We start from the raw sequence: 15,151 nt of genomic DNA on the forward strand, positions 1-15,151 counted from the left end.
ACAACCTCATTCGCATGCGGGAGGGAGATGAGTGGAAGACAGCCATGTTCACGCCCCTGGGCACCTACGAATATAGAGTTATGCCTTTTGGATTGCAAAATGGCTCCCACGTTTTTCAAGCTTTCATGCATCACGTGTTGGCGGGGCTCCTCTACAAGACGTGCGTCTGTTTCTTGGATGACATCCTGATCTTTTCGGAATCGCAGCAGGAGCATGACAGACACGTCAAGGAAGTGCTGAGCAGGCTACAGCAACATAGGCTTTACGCCAAGCTGGAGAAGTGCCAATTCGACGTGACGGAGGTGGATTTCCTGGGCTACAAGTTGTCTGATAAAGGGCTCGCCATGGACAGCGCCAAGGTCCGAGCAGTGTTGGATTGGAAAAGCCCACGCAACCGGAAGGAGGTCCAACGGTTTGTCGGCTTCGCGAACTTCTATCGCAAGTTTATCAAAGGCTTTGCGATGCAGACAGCGGCCATCACGGACACGCTCAGCTCCAAGAAAAAGAAGTTCATCTGGACAGAGCAGGCGGAGCAGTCCTTTCAGGCACTCAAGCGTCTCTTCGCGTCGGAAGAGCAGCTGCTTCATGTCAACCCCAGCAGGCCGATGAGGGTGGAGACAGACGCTTCAGACAGAGCCGTGGGAGCAGTCCTGCTGCAGAAAGACCCGCAGGGGGTTTGGAGGCCGGGAGCGTTTTACTCAAGGAAGCTCAGCAAGTCCGAACAGAACTACACCATCTGGGACAGGGAGTTGCTGGCCATTCATGCAGCGTTCAAAGCGTGGAGGCACTTCCTGATCGGCGCCAAGCACACGGTGCAGGTCTGCACGGACCACAAGAATCTAGAGCACTGGCGCACGGCACAGTTCCTGAACCAGAGGCAGATACGTTGGGCTGAGTTCTTTGCGAATTTCGACTTCCGAATAGAGTATGTCCCGGGGGACACCAACATCATGGCGGATGCTCTCTCCCGTAAGCCACAGTATCTGGAGGAGGCAAAGCCAGCGGCCGCCATGCACATCTTCGCACCGACAGTGTGGGCGTGCGCGGCGGCGACAGTTGACCTGGATGCGGTGCGACGAGCGTTGCAGGATGACTCCTTCGCGCAAGCAAAGATGGCAGAGGTGCACAGGGGCACGGCAGCGACCGACGAGTTCCAGCTGCGAGATGGTTTGCTCATCCGTAAAGGGGCCATCTACGTGCCGGGAGACGAACTTCGCGCCAAGGTACTGCAGCAGCTGCACGACGCGCCCACTGCCGGGCACTTTGGCAAGGAGAAGACGGTGGAATTAGTAGCCAGAGACTTCTGGTGGCCCGGAATGAGAGGGGAAGTCGCGGACTACGTGGCGAGGTGTGACACCTGCCAGAGGTCCAAACCAGTGCACAGACCGCCGGCCGGACTGCTGGAACCGCTGCAAACTCCGTTCGAGCCATGGGAGAGAGTGGCCCTGGACTTTGTCACGGATCTGCCCAGCTCGAGGGGCAAGACGGCTGTGCTTGTGGTGGTGGATTTGTTCTCCAAGATGGCACATTTCATTCCGTGTGCGAAGGTGGCCACGGCGGAACAAACCGCCAAACTGTTCATAGACCACGTGTTCAAGGTTCACGGTCTGCCGCGGTCTATTCTGTCTGACCGAGGGCGACAGTTCATCTCGAACTTCTGGCAGAGGCTGATGGGCTTCCTGAACGTCAAGATCAACCTGGCGTCGGCTAGACACCCGCAGACCAACGGGCAAGCGGAGCGGGTCAATGCCATCATGCAGCAGTACCTGAGATGTTATGCGAATCAACAGCCTGCGACGTGGGTGGATTACCTGCCTCTCGCCGAGTTCGCCTACAACAACACGAAGCACGTGTCCACGGGGGTCACGCCGTTCTTCGCCAACAACGGGAGGCACCCTAGAACCTTCCCGGGACTGGAAAGAATGGGGGAGGGGGAGCCGCAGACAGCAGATGCGTTCGCGTCGGAGTTGCAGGAGGTCCACGATCAGCTGCGGCGGCACCTGGAGCTGGCTAAACACGCATACAAGGTACAAGCGGACAAACACAGAAGGGTTGGCGAAGAGATCCATGTGGGAGACTGGGTCTGGTTAGCAGCCCACGCAGTGCCGGCCAGGTCGTTGGCGAAGAAGAAACTAGGGCATAAACAACTGGGGCCCTACCAAGTCGACGAACAGGTCAACCCGGTGGCTTTCAGGCTGGCTCTTCCGGAGGGTTCCAGAATGCATCCGGTGTTCCACAGATCGGTGCTCACTCCCTACAAGGCACCTCACAGGTTTCAGGAACCAGGAACGGCACCGGGTCCGCTCCGAGAGAGAACCGGGCAAGGGGGAGTGGCACAGGAGGAGCGCATCAACGAAGTCACGGAGATTTTGGACTCCAGATGGGGGGAAGAGGGGGTAGAATACCTTCTCGCCAAGGAGGGCACCCCGGCCAGTGCCAACAGCTGGGTGCCGGGCTACGCTTTAGACGAACCTCTGCTCAAAGAAGAGTTTCATGCCCTCTTCCCACATAGGCCAATGCCAGCAGACTTTTTCGACGACTGGCTTTTCACGCCCACGCTTTCAGCCAGCACGTTCCGGGGGTTCGACTCGGACGAGGAACCGACACGAGACGCCCGTTCCCCAGAGGGGTCACCCTCGGGATCTGCTTCAGAACCCTCGTATTGGTGGGATGATCGACCAGAGGAGCAGTTCCGCAGAAGGTGGCTGGAGGGTCCAGGACGAGCAACGTCTCCAGAAGGCAACGAGGGAGAGACGGACATGGACGTTTTCGGGGACGACCCGGGTTTCGAGCACGGCGGCACAGAGATGGAAGCGGAGGTGACCGTCGTCAACGAGAGCAGGGAGGAAGAACCGGAAGACTTCGGATGGCGGCCCGCCACGGGAAGCGAACTGTATCCGACATTCGTCCCCCTGACACGGCAGCACCCAGATCCCGCACCGGAAGGAGGGGAGGGGGGAAGAGGGGGCTTCGAGGGGGGGATGGATGTCAGGGGTTCAGGAGCAGAGGCAAGGGCAAGGGAGGAAACAGAGAGCGAGGGAGAGGAGGCAGAAGAAAAGATGAGTGATGACGACGACCCGAGATCTCCGAGTCTTTCCAGTGAATCAGAAGATTCACAGAAAGGAGCACCAGTGGCCAGGGCAAGGGGGGAGCCTAGGGGGACACCCCAGGAAGATAGAGCCAGAGGGGACTCAGAGGGGAGCAGTTGGAAATCAGGACCAGCGTCACCGCCAGAGAGCAGGGAAGAGGAAGGGCGCCAGGGATCAAGCGCTGGCAGCTCACAACAGGGGGGAGGGCACGAGTCAGGAGTGGCCACACCTCCATCGGGGAGCGAAGAAACGGTCAGACGGAAGGTGGAAGGTTGGGCGCGCGTGCCAAGTTCAAATGCACAGGAAGGTGGCGCAGTAGGCAGCCCGGAAAGGGAGCCAGGTCCTAAAGCCCGCCGAAAGGAGGGAGAAGAGTCAGGGGGGTCAGCGTCAGCGTCAGAGGAATCCCGGAAGGAAGAGACCCCGGGGGGCAGAGGGACCCAGAGAAGAACAGTCAGGCGGAAAAGGTGGAGCAAGGCTAGGATATTAAGTTGGTGTACAAGGGGCGGAGACTCAGATGGAGCTTCGCCGATCTAACCATTAGACGTAGGGTTGCACGCAGCAGCTTGAGAATGGAAACTGTAACTCAATAAAGACTTTTATTTAATGATCGCTGGCTAGCGTGATCCTCTGTGAGCTAGGATCTGGAAGCAACTCTGACACCTCCCCTTATTGTTCATCTTGTTTGACCTTTAAAGACCTAAATGGTTTGGAACCACGTTATCCGAAAGACCACTGACACCAGGGTTGGGAAACCTTTTTCGGACCAAGAGCCGCATTCCGTTCTGGTCAACTTCCTAGGGGCCACATGACACTGTTTGCTGTTGCAAGGGACAAAAGTGGGCGGAGCAAAGAATATTCATCCATGCAAGCAAGAAGCATTATCAGAGTTCAAAGACACATTCCAGCCAGGCAAAAACACTCATGGAGGATGTAAAGCAGAGCTGGTGAGGGGTGTGGCCTAGGAATAGGAGGTGTGGCCTAAGGATAGTCCCAATGCAAAAATCAGATGCCCTTCCATTGCACTATGAGTCTTCCCCTAGCCCATCCATATCAGATTTGACTATGTGTGTGGGGCATCTGAGACAGCCAGGTGGCAAAGACTGTGGAAATCCATTGCACTATACATATGGGAGTCTGTATTATACCCTTGTTGAGCTTTGTGAAGAGGTAGGACCCATAAAGTACATGCATAAAATCTCACTGGCAGTCCCCAGCATCTCTAACAGTATTTGGTCCTTCTCACATGCAATGTATTTGCACTCTTCCACTGCCTCTCGACACAGACAGATGCCAACTCGATCCATCGTGCTCTGTCTCTGGGACCCGGAGGACAGCTGCCAGTCAGAGCAGGCGAGGGAAACAGACTAAGGCGGCCTCATGTGGATTTGCATTCTTTCTTACCCTCAAGAGGAAGTTCAGTCTTGATAAGGCCTCTAAAAACATGTCGGCTCCTTTGTTTGAAAACTCGTATCTCCCAGCAATGAAGAAAAACAAAGTCCTTTCAAGGTTGAAATCAAGGTGTCTGAAAGCAAGGGCAAACAAACGTAAAATGAGTCAAGTGGTCGATCAAAGAGGGCTCCTGGTAAACTGTGCTGCCGACCGAAGGTCATTGACACAGCAACAACACTGCAGGTTTCCTGTTCTACCTCTCATCTGTGTGAATCTTGACTAGCCAACACACACAGCGATGGCACCAGCGTTGTGGAATGCCCTCCTGGCTGAAATATGAGCGCCCCCATCTGCATTGGCATTCTGCCAGCTCTTGAAGACACACCTGTCTGGGCAAGCAGCCCCCTGAACTTGATGGTTTTTTTTTAATTGTTTGTTTACTTATTAATTGTAATGCTTTTTAATGCCCCTACTTCATTGTGTATTATAAATAATGGGTGCTTTTAGCATTTGGATGGAACTGTTTCATTGTTTATTTAAAACTGTGCACTGCTTAGAAGCCATTAAAGCATGAAACTAGACTGTTAATCAGATAATAATAGCCGTTGTTAACAATAAGAACATAAAGCCCAGATGAAGAAGAGAAGAAGAAGAGTTTGGATTTGATATCCCGCTTTATCACTACCCTAAGGAGTCTCAAAGCGGCTAACAATCTCCTTTCCCTCCCCCCCTCCACAACAAACACTCTGTGAGGTGAGTGGGGCTGAGAGACTTCAGAGAAGTGTGACCAGCCCAAGGTCACCCAGCAGCCGCATGTGGAGGAGCAGGGAAGCGAACCCAGCTCACCAGATTACGAGTCCACTGCTCTTAACCACTACACCACACTGGCTCTCATGAGTAAACTGTGGTCCTCCATATCGCACGCCATCTATACCCAATCCGTCACAGCACTCTGTTGCTGCTATTTATTGTTCTATATTCTGTAGCGCTTGATGTAGCAAAATCTAAGCCTGATGAAACAGTAAGTTTTCTGTATCTGTTTATAAATCTGGCCAAATCGGGTTCCTCCTGGATTGTCAGCGACCTCAATGCAGGTTGGTAAATCCTCTATCCCAGTAACTAAAGCTGCATATTCTCTGCTCTTTGGAATAATGAGAGCAATAGATGATTCTGTCTATTGTGGTCCACTCAGTTTTTCATTTTTTCCATCTTAAATTCTGTTTTCTACATTTCCACAGCAGTTTACAATTTTTTAAAAAAAATTCTTAGCATTTTAGTGAAAATTTCTCTTAAGAAAGTCATTGGCAAAACTTTGCAAGCAATTTTCCCTAGTATGTTATTTATGTTATTTTCACTAATCTATGGATTTTAGGGCACACGTTGCCCTCATGAATCCTTTTTGTACACTTGGCTGGACAATTGCATTGTAAAATTTGGAGAAGTGTGAACTTTGGATGATGCCTGTGTTTCAGTTCCTATAGAGGAAAACGATAGAATGGGAAAAACCAGAGATCTGTTCAAGAAAATTGGAGATATGAAAGGAACATTTCGTACAAAGATTACCATAATAAAGGACAAAAGTGGTAAGGACCTAACAGAAGCAGAAGACATCAAGAAGAGGTGGCAAGAATACACAGAGGAATTATACCAGAAAGATATCGATGTCGATGTCTTGTACACCCCAGGTAGTGTGGTTGCTGACCTTGAGCCAGACATCCTGGAGAGTGAAGTCAAATGGGCCTTAGAAAGCACTGCAAATAACAAGGCCAGTGGAAGTGATGATATTCCAGCTCAACTATTTAAAATTTTAAAAGATGATGCTGTTAAGGTGCTACACTCAATATGCCAGCAAGTTTGGAAAACTCAGCAGTGGCCAGAGGATTGGAGAAGATCAGTCTACATCCCAATCCCAAAGAAGGGCAGTGCCAAAGAATGTTCCAACTACCGCACAATTGCACTCATTTCACACGCTAGCAAGGTTATGCTTAAAATTCTACAAGGGGAGGCTTAAGCAGTATGTGGACCGAGAACTCCCAGAAGTGCAAGCTGGATTTCGAAGGGGCAGAGGAACCAGAGACCAAATTGCAAATATGTTCTGGATTATGGAGAAAGCTAGAGAGTTCCAGAAAAACATCTACTTCTGCTTCATTGACTATGCAAAAGCCTTTGACTGTGTCGACCACAGCAAACTATGGCAAGTTCTTAAAGAAATGGTAGTGCCTTATCACCTCATCTGTCTCCTGAGAAATCTCTTTGTGGGACAAGAAGCTACAGTTAGAACTGGATATGGAACAACTGATTGGTTCAAAATTGGGAAAGGAGTACGGCAAGGCTGTATATTGTCTCCCTGCTTATTTAACTTATATTCATCATGCAAAAGGCTGGACTGGATGAATCCCAAGCCAGAATTAAGATTGCCGGAAGAAATATCAACAACCTCAGATATGCAGATGACACAACCTTGATGGCAGAAAGTGAGGAGGAATTAAATAACCTTTTAATGAGGGTGAAAGAGGAGAGCGCAAAATATGGTCTGAAACTCAACATAACAAAAACGAAGATCATGGCCACTGGTCCCATGACGTCTTGCCAAATAGAAGGGGAAGAGATGGAGGCAGTGAGAGATTTTCTTGGGCTCCATGATCATTGCAGATGGTGACAGCAGTCACGAAATTAAAAGACACCTGCTTCTTGGGAAAAAGCAATGACGAACCTAGACAGCATCTTAAAAACCAGAGACATCACCTTGCCGACAAAGGTCCATATAGTTAAAGCTATGGTTTTCCCAGTAGTGATGTATGGGAGGGAGAGCAGGACCATAAAGAAGGCTGATCGCCGAAAAGTGGATGCTTTTGAATTATGGTGCTGGAGGAGACTCTTGAGAGTCCCATAGACTGCAAGAAGATCAAACCTCTCCATTCTGAAGGAAATCAGCCCTGAGCACTCACTGGAAGGACAGATCGTGAAGCTGAGGCTCCAATACTTTGGCCACCTCATGAGAAGAGAAGACTCCCTGGAAAAGACCCTGATGTTGGGAAAAATGGAGGGCACAAGGAGAAGGCGAGGACAGAGGACGAGATGGTTGGACAGTGTTCTTGAAGCTACCAACATGAGTTTTACCAAACTGCAGGAGGCAGTGGAAGACAGGAGTGCCTGGCGTGCTCTGGTCCATGGGGTCACGAAGAGTCGGCCAATACTAAACGACTAAATGACAACAATTGTGTTGGAAAATGTGAATTAGGCGCATTTGCCTTTAAATGTTAACTGGATTGAATCCCTTCCCCCACAATCACTAGGCCTAATGAAGTCCAGTGGAGTCCCCTTGGCCCACCTCACAGTTCCGCCCTCACCCTTCCTCAGATCCCAGGATCTTTGAAGTCAAACACTGGCAATCCTGCCAGCAGGGGTGCCAGTACCTAGGGGCCAAACCCTTTTGGCCCCCTCCCTATATTTTTGGGTTAGGGGCTGGGACCCCCGATGACCCAAAAGTACAGAGCCAAGTGAAACATACCCCCAGCAGCCAGCTCTTTCTCCTCCCTGCCATGGAGGGGAAGGAGGGTCAAAGTGGCCTCCCGCCAGCGGCAACACCAGGAGGAAATGAAGGAGGAGCCACTGCCGTTGAGCCGTTTGGCTCCTCCCCCAGCTCCCCCTCAACATCCTGATGTCACACATGTGATGTCAGCTCCCCCAATCACTCCTCCAAGTTGGCGCCTCTGTCTGCCAGCAAGGCTATTTCCCAGTCCCACAGATAAACTGTGAATGGGGTTTTGGGTGTCTGGGGCAGGGTCTACCCTAACATTTTGGAATAACCCAATTGTCCCTTTTTTGAACATACCCATAGAAATGGCCTCGAACAAACTCTTGGATCCTAGCTTTGCAGGTGGCGTGCAGATTCTGGAACTCGTGCATAGCAGAGAATTTCTTAATGTTCAGCCCGTTCGGAGTGACGACATCTGGCAAAAGAAAAGTGAAAGCAGCAGCAGCTGAGTAGATCTGAAAGATGTGGAAGGAACAGAGTCTCCCTCTTTTCTCAATAGGTGTCAGGGATTGGACTCAAGAACGAGAGATGGAGGAGGAATGATGGAGGCCACCCCCTTCTCCTGATGCTGCAGGAGAAGAGGAAGGCAGCATTGATGATGATGATGATGATGATGATGATGATAATAATAATAATAATAATAATAATAATAATAATAATAATTTAGTTATACCGTGCCCATCAGGCTGGGCTTCCCCAGCCACTCTGGGCGGCTTCCAACAAAATATTAAAACACAGTAATGCATCAAACATTAAAAGCTTCCCTAAACAGGGCTGCCTTCAGATGTCTTCTAAAAGTCTGGTATTGTTGTTCTCTTTGACATCTGGTGGGAGGGCGTTCCACAGGGCGGGTGCCACTACCGAGAAGGCCCTCTGCCTGGTTCCCTGTAACTTGGCTTCTTGCAGCGAGGGAACCGCCAGAAGGCCCTCATCACTGGACCTCAGTATCCAGGCAGAATGATGGGGGTGGAGACGCTCCTTCAGGTATACTGGACCGAGGCCGCTTAGGGCTTTAAAGGTCAGCACCAACACTCTGAATTGGCAGGTTGGCAGGAGCTGGGCCAGAGCGACGGGAGCTCACCCCGTTGTGGGGATTTGAACCACCGACCTTACAATCGGCAAGCCCAAGAGGCTCAGTGGTTTAGACCATAGCACCACCTCTAACCTTAAACAAGATGAGGTTATTCTGTAAACTGGGGTGGTTTTTGCCTGACATTGCCCACCTCTGCAGCAGTGGTTGGTGAGAGAGGGCTGCTCACCTGACCTCCATCACCCGCATCACTGCTGCTTAGCAGGAGGGGGAGCCACAAGACCGCAGTGCAAACGCTGCAGGAGTAGCACCAGTTTGCAACACACCAACCTCCCCATCTGTCCCCCTCTACCTACTGGTAAGCAGCGTCGGTAAGGGCTGTAGGAAGTCAAGTGAGAGCTGGTGCTCTCTTGCCCCAAGTGCTACTGCACTCCTAGATTAATCTAACTACAGGTGAGGCTGACTCAAGCTTGCAGACCTACAGAGGACCCCTGTGTCAGAGATGCCGGACTTGGCATGTCATTCTGCAAAGTTGCGAAATTTGGCCGTTGCTCAAAGAAGGGGTCGATGATCCCTGCCGCAGTAGATCATTAAGCCTGAAGTCTACACAAGGGCATTACGATCAAAACAGCTTGCGATTTGCAGAGTTGAGAGAATCGTACCTAGAGATACAGGGGTATGTCCGGTTATGAACTTAATTCATTCTGGAGGTCCATTCTTAGTAATAGTAATAATAATAATAATAATAATAATAATTTTATTTATACCCTGCCCTTCCCGGTTCAAAAACCGGGCTCAGGGTGGCTAACAACAAATGTAAAACACTTTAAAACACTTAATTATAAAAGCAGCATAAAATACAGTATAAAAACATGAATAACAATAAAAATCTAAAATCAATTAGATAATCCCCAGGGCTAGCTGGCTGAATTGGTCCTACTTGGACCAGCAAGGAGGCCAGGGGAGAATTAGCTGTGGGGTCTCAGAGTGGGTGATCTTCATAAAAGGGGAGGGGGAAGGAAGAGAAGGGAAATAAAAGATCAGGCTGAATTCAAATTAAAGGCCAGGCGGAATAGCTCTGTCTTACAGGCCCGAAGGAAGGAGGTTAAATCCTGAAGGGCCCTAGTCTCATGGGACAGAGCATTCCACCAGGTCGGAGCCATCACTGAAAAGGCCCTGGCCCTGGCCGAGGATAGTCTGACTTCCTTAGGGCCTGGGACCTCTAAACAATGGTTATTCATGGACCTTAAGGTCCTCTGCGGGGCAGACCAGGAGAGGCGGTCCCATAGATACGAGGGCCCTAAGCCAAAACTGCTTGTAGGATGAGATGCACTTTTGCTGCGCAGATGCGATTTTCGGCGTCTGCGCATGCACTATGGAAGTGAGTCCCCACGTCGCGCTGCACCAGTTTAACGCAGCGCGCGAGCGGGCAGCTCAGTTTGGGGGCGGCTTGGGGGCCGCTCAAACGACCTCCGCGGGCCACTTCCGGCCTATGGGCCTTAGGTTGCTGAGCCCTGCTTTAAGGCATGTAAAGCTTTACAGATCAGCACCAGCGCTTTGAATTGGGCCTGGAAATTAATTCTGCCTCTGTCTTTACCCAGCATAAGAAGAGTCCTGCTGGATCAGGGTCAATGGCCCGGCTAGTCCAACATCCTTTTCTCACAGTGGCCATCCAGAAGCCCCTGGGAAGTCTGCAAGCACGAGTGCAAGAGGCCTCTCGCCACTTGTGATTCCCAGAAACCAGCATTCAGAGGCATATTGCCTCTGACAGTGGAGGTCGAACTTATGCATGGCGGATAGAAGCCATTGATAGCCTCATCCTATGTTTTTTAAAAAAAATTGGTGGGCATCAGTGCTATACCTCAGTGCACATCCTCTAGCCATATCACCGGATTGTAATAGACACAGGCCAGTGAAAGATGCATTACAAACGGAACAAGTCACTTTCTGCATCCCAGCCAACTCTGTTGTCAGGGAATTCTGTTCCTTATCCGGTGCCAGTGAGAAGCAGAGAGAACAAGGCAGAGTCCTTTTTAATGAGTTTATTCATTCATAACAGCAAGAGACAAAAGAATGCAGTATGCCCTGGTAATTGAGTTGCTCCAACTGAGCTCCTCTTCCCTCTTCCCTAGCAACAGCATTTGCCCTTACAGTGGCCACTCACATTCAGTTGGCTTTGAGTCCTTTGTTCCTGCACTCTTAATGAGCGTCAAGTTCTGGGGGAAGGGGGGTGGGACATACTCTCCAGTGACAACGTGTCATCTGGCTCTCTTGCTTCTATCTCCCCTCGCCCTTCTCCTAACACTTCCCAACTCTTCTGTTTGCCTGTCTCTGAGCTGTGAACTTCCTCAAAAAATAAATTATTATTATTATTATTATTATTATTATTATTATTATTACCCAGCAGTTTGAAAGCACGCCAGTGCAAGTAGATAAATAGGTACTGCTGGTGCCCCATTACACCAGAAGCGGTTTAGTCATGCTGGCCACATGACCCGGAAAGCTATCTATGGACAAACGCCGGCTCCCTTGGCCTGAAAAGTGAGATGAGAGCCGCACCCCATAGTCGATTTCGACTGGACTTAACCATCCAGGGTCCTTTACCTTTTACCTTTTTACCTCCCCGTCTTCACAAAATACCACCATATACCTGGGCTTAACCATATGCAAAGACTTCATTCAACCTGTGCTTTAAACAGAGAACATCGTCAGTTTCCCACTAAGTAGGAAGGTGGTCCATCAAGGCAAACAGGGCATTTCCCCCCAACCTCTGGAAGTTGTTACTGGCTGCCAACTTTGTTGCCCTTCTAAGACTCAGTGGGGAAGAGGGTGTGGCAAAACTAGAGCCTTTCTCAACTCTTGGCACCAGTTCCCCTCCGACATCTTGATCTTACCAGCTGTTCTCTTGAGCATGTGCTCTGCTTCTATGGCTGTTATCTGAGAGACTGTGGTGAAGACGTGGGCGCAATGCACAGAGGCCCGTTCCATACAGTACCGGTGATATATCTGCCTCTCGCCTGCTTCTTTATCTATGTCAAACTGTTGGACAGCAAAAGGGAGAACAATAATTACTTGTCAGATGGTGGGCGTACCTCCACAAACGGCCTAAGTGTACAGGCAAGTTATTCAGCCAGAGTGGTGGAGTGTGTTTTTTTTTTTTGGTGGGGGGGCACATTTAAAGGAAAATCTCTGAACCAGAAGCGGTGCCTCTAGATGAGATGGTATGCCTGACCTCCAATATGTGAGCTTTCTGGACAAATTCTAATTCACCAAGTCACCCAACATCTAGAGGGTATCTTAGAAATGAGGTCAACAAGTGCCTGGGCAAGTCTATCACATTGACACAGAAAGTTCAAAGGGGAAAGGAAGGCGACAGGGCATGGAGATTAGACGTGGTGGAACCCCAAGAGAGATGTCGGAGCGCTCGATTAAGAGTTCAAATGGTCATCACCCGTTTTCCACCCGCAAAAGCCAAATCTCCACAATGTTAACCAATTCTTAACTCTAATAAGGTGTCAATGATTACAGTTGAATTGCAATCCTCTTAGTCTTAAGTGATCTTTTATGGCTGGGAAACCATGGGTGGTTCCCTCAAAGTCAAGGTCAGGGAGATGTTCCAGACCACAACTCTCCTATCCAGGACATTAATAGCCAGCTTGAAGACTGGGAGTGGAGAGGATCTTCAGTTTCTCCAGTGCCATATGACATCTGATGCAAAATCTATGTAAGCTTTCCCCCCGCCCCCCCAGGGAAGCAATTTTTTAATTACAGACAGTTGATTAAATCAGGGGTGGTGGGGTAATAAGGATAATGCTTTTTTGAAACTCCTGTTTTTATAACGTGCTTCACTTACTACATTTTGGGAGAAAGTATCGGTTTGTATAAACATGACTGTGTGGAAATAGTGGACATTTTCAAACTATTCTTTTGAATGACGTACCTACTATATGGAATCTGACAACTGGACAATGTAAATGGGGTTTTTGTGCGCCCCTGCTATGGTCAAAAGACTGATATTGATGCACTAGAAAGATAAACCTATGGCTCCCTTTAGTCAATGGATTGCAGATATGGCAACACTCGCAACTTATGAATGGATTGCTTGCAGACATAGACGCTGTATGGACAAGCATAGTGATACTTGGAATGCATTTATTAAAAGTAATAAGTAGGTTATAAATAACCATATATGTATTTGGGTGACAATAAAATTTATATACCTATATACTAGGTAAGCATATGTGGAATTGTAGTTCTTGGCATATACAGTCATACCTCATGTTACGTTTGCTTCATGTTACATTCTTTCAGGTTATGTCCCACGGCGACCCAGAAGTAACGGAAAGGGTTACTTTCAGGTTTCGCTGCTCGCACATGCGCAGAAGCACAAATGACGTCACGCACATGTGCAGAAGCGCCGAATCGCAACCCGCACATGCACAGACACGCCACTGCGGGTTGTGCGCTTTTCATGTTGCGAACGGGCCTCTGGAATGGATCCCGTTCGCAACCAGAGGTACCACTGTACAGTGATATAATATACCTTTCCCCCTTTCTCCCCCCCTTTCTGTTTCTATTTTATTTTGTTCAGTTGAAATATTCTCATTTTTAAAAATCTTAATAATAATTAAAAGTCAGGGTGGGGAACCTTTTTCAGACTCCCGCATTGCAACATGGGCAACCATCTAGAGGCAACATGCTGGTGAGGGGGTGGTGGAAGGAGCAATGGATAGGAGTCTTACCATTGTGGTGTTAAATCTCTCTCTCTCTCTCTCTCTCTCTCTCTCTCTCTCTCTCTCTCCACCAGGCAAACAAAGAACATTATCACAATTCCAGGACACATTCCAGCTTGGCAAAATTACTCAAGGTGGGGAGGGGGGAGGTCAGTGAGGGGGCATGGCTTGCAGAGAGGGTATGTGGCTTGGGGAGCATCCCAAGGCCACACAGAAAGGCTCGTGTTTTGTTAGGAATGGATCAGTATTTTATCAGAAAATGCACATTTCATCTTCTAGCCTTATCTCTGTATACAGTGGTGCCTTGGGTTAAGAACTTAATTCATTCTTGAGGTCCGTTCTTAACCTGAAACTGTTCTTAACCTGAAGCACCGCTTTAGCTAACGGGGCCTCCTGCTGCTACCGCGCCGCCGGAGCACGATTTCTGTTCTCATCCTGAAGCAAAGTTCTTAACCCAAGGTACTATTTCTTGGTTAGCTGAGTCTGTAACCTGAAGCATATGTAACCTGAAGTGTATGTAACCCGAGATACCGCTGTACACAGTTCTAAACATGTTCCATCCTAAGATATGTGTCCCAATGCACTTTGCTTTGCCTTTTGAGCCAACAATGGCACCACAAAATCCATAGTAGTGCGAAGGCGGCAGGTTCCGATCTGCCTGTTAGCGCAGGAGGTGCAGACCAGGTCAGTTCACGCTGGAATTAACAGAAATTGAATTTATCAATCACCCCTAATCCTGGGGGCCAGTTGCTTCTTCTGAGCAGACTTAGGCATCAAGGCGCACCATTATAATCCTATTTATCCGTAGAAGACAGGTCTCCATTTATAGACCAGACAATTCCTTCTCCTCCCATTATTTGCCTCCCCTATGAATTCCAGCCATGACCCTTTGCCAAGGCCATACATGATGTCTAGCCTTTGAACTCGCTCTGCAAGGTTGTGAGAGAAATCTCATTGTCTCCCTCTTGGCAGCCTGGTCCAAGAGCCTTGGATTCTAATAGCCTTATGGTGAGTTGAAGGACAGGTTGACTGGAATTTATCTGATGAGACAGTACAACAGGGTAGACCAGGGGTCACCAGCCTAAGACCCATGGGCCAGAAACAGCCCACAGAGGTCATTTGACCAGCCTACAAGCTGCCCCCAAACTGAGTTGCCCACTCACGCGCTGCGCTAAACCAGCGCAGTGCAGCATGGGGACTCTCTTCCGCGGTGCCGGAAATCGCGGTGGCACGTGCTCATGCGCTCGTGTGATCTGGCCCACGGAGGGATCTCCACAGGACCGATCTGGCCCAGGCAAGATAAACCTTGCTGACCCCTGGGGTAGACTTTTCTGATGGCTCACTCCATCGCTTGATTCCAGCCTGTGACTAT

General features: G+C 49.5%; 1 protein-coding gene across 1 annotated transcript in view; it reads right to left on the reverse strand.

The window, feature by feature from the left end:
* Positions 1 to 15,151, reverse strand: part of GYS2 (glycogen synthase 2) — a 54,796-nt gene that overhangs the window by 16,027 nt on the left and 23,618 nt on the right. The window contains exons 6-8 of the mRNA XM_081022837.1: positions 11,941 to 12,085; positions 8,314 to 8,431; positions 4,491 to 4,611 (exon numbers count right to left, since the gene is read on the reverse strand). Of these exons, the coding sequence (XP_080878963.1) occupies positions 4,491 to 4,611; positions 8,314 to 8,431; positions 11,941 to 12,085 (384 nt within the window). The remainder of the gene's footprint in view (positions 1 to 4,490; positions 4,612 to 8,313; positions 8,432 to 11,940; positions 12,086 to 15,151) is intronic.

The sequence above is a fragment of the Podarcis pityusensis genome (genome assembly GCF_964106645.2).
Source record: "Podarcis pityusensis genome assembly, chromosome: 10".
NCBI classification, from domain to species: domain Eukaryota; kingdom Metazoa; phylum Chordata; class Lepidosauria; order Squamata; family Lacertidae; genus Podarcis; species Podarcis pityusensis.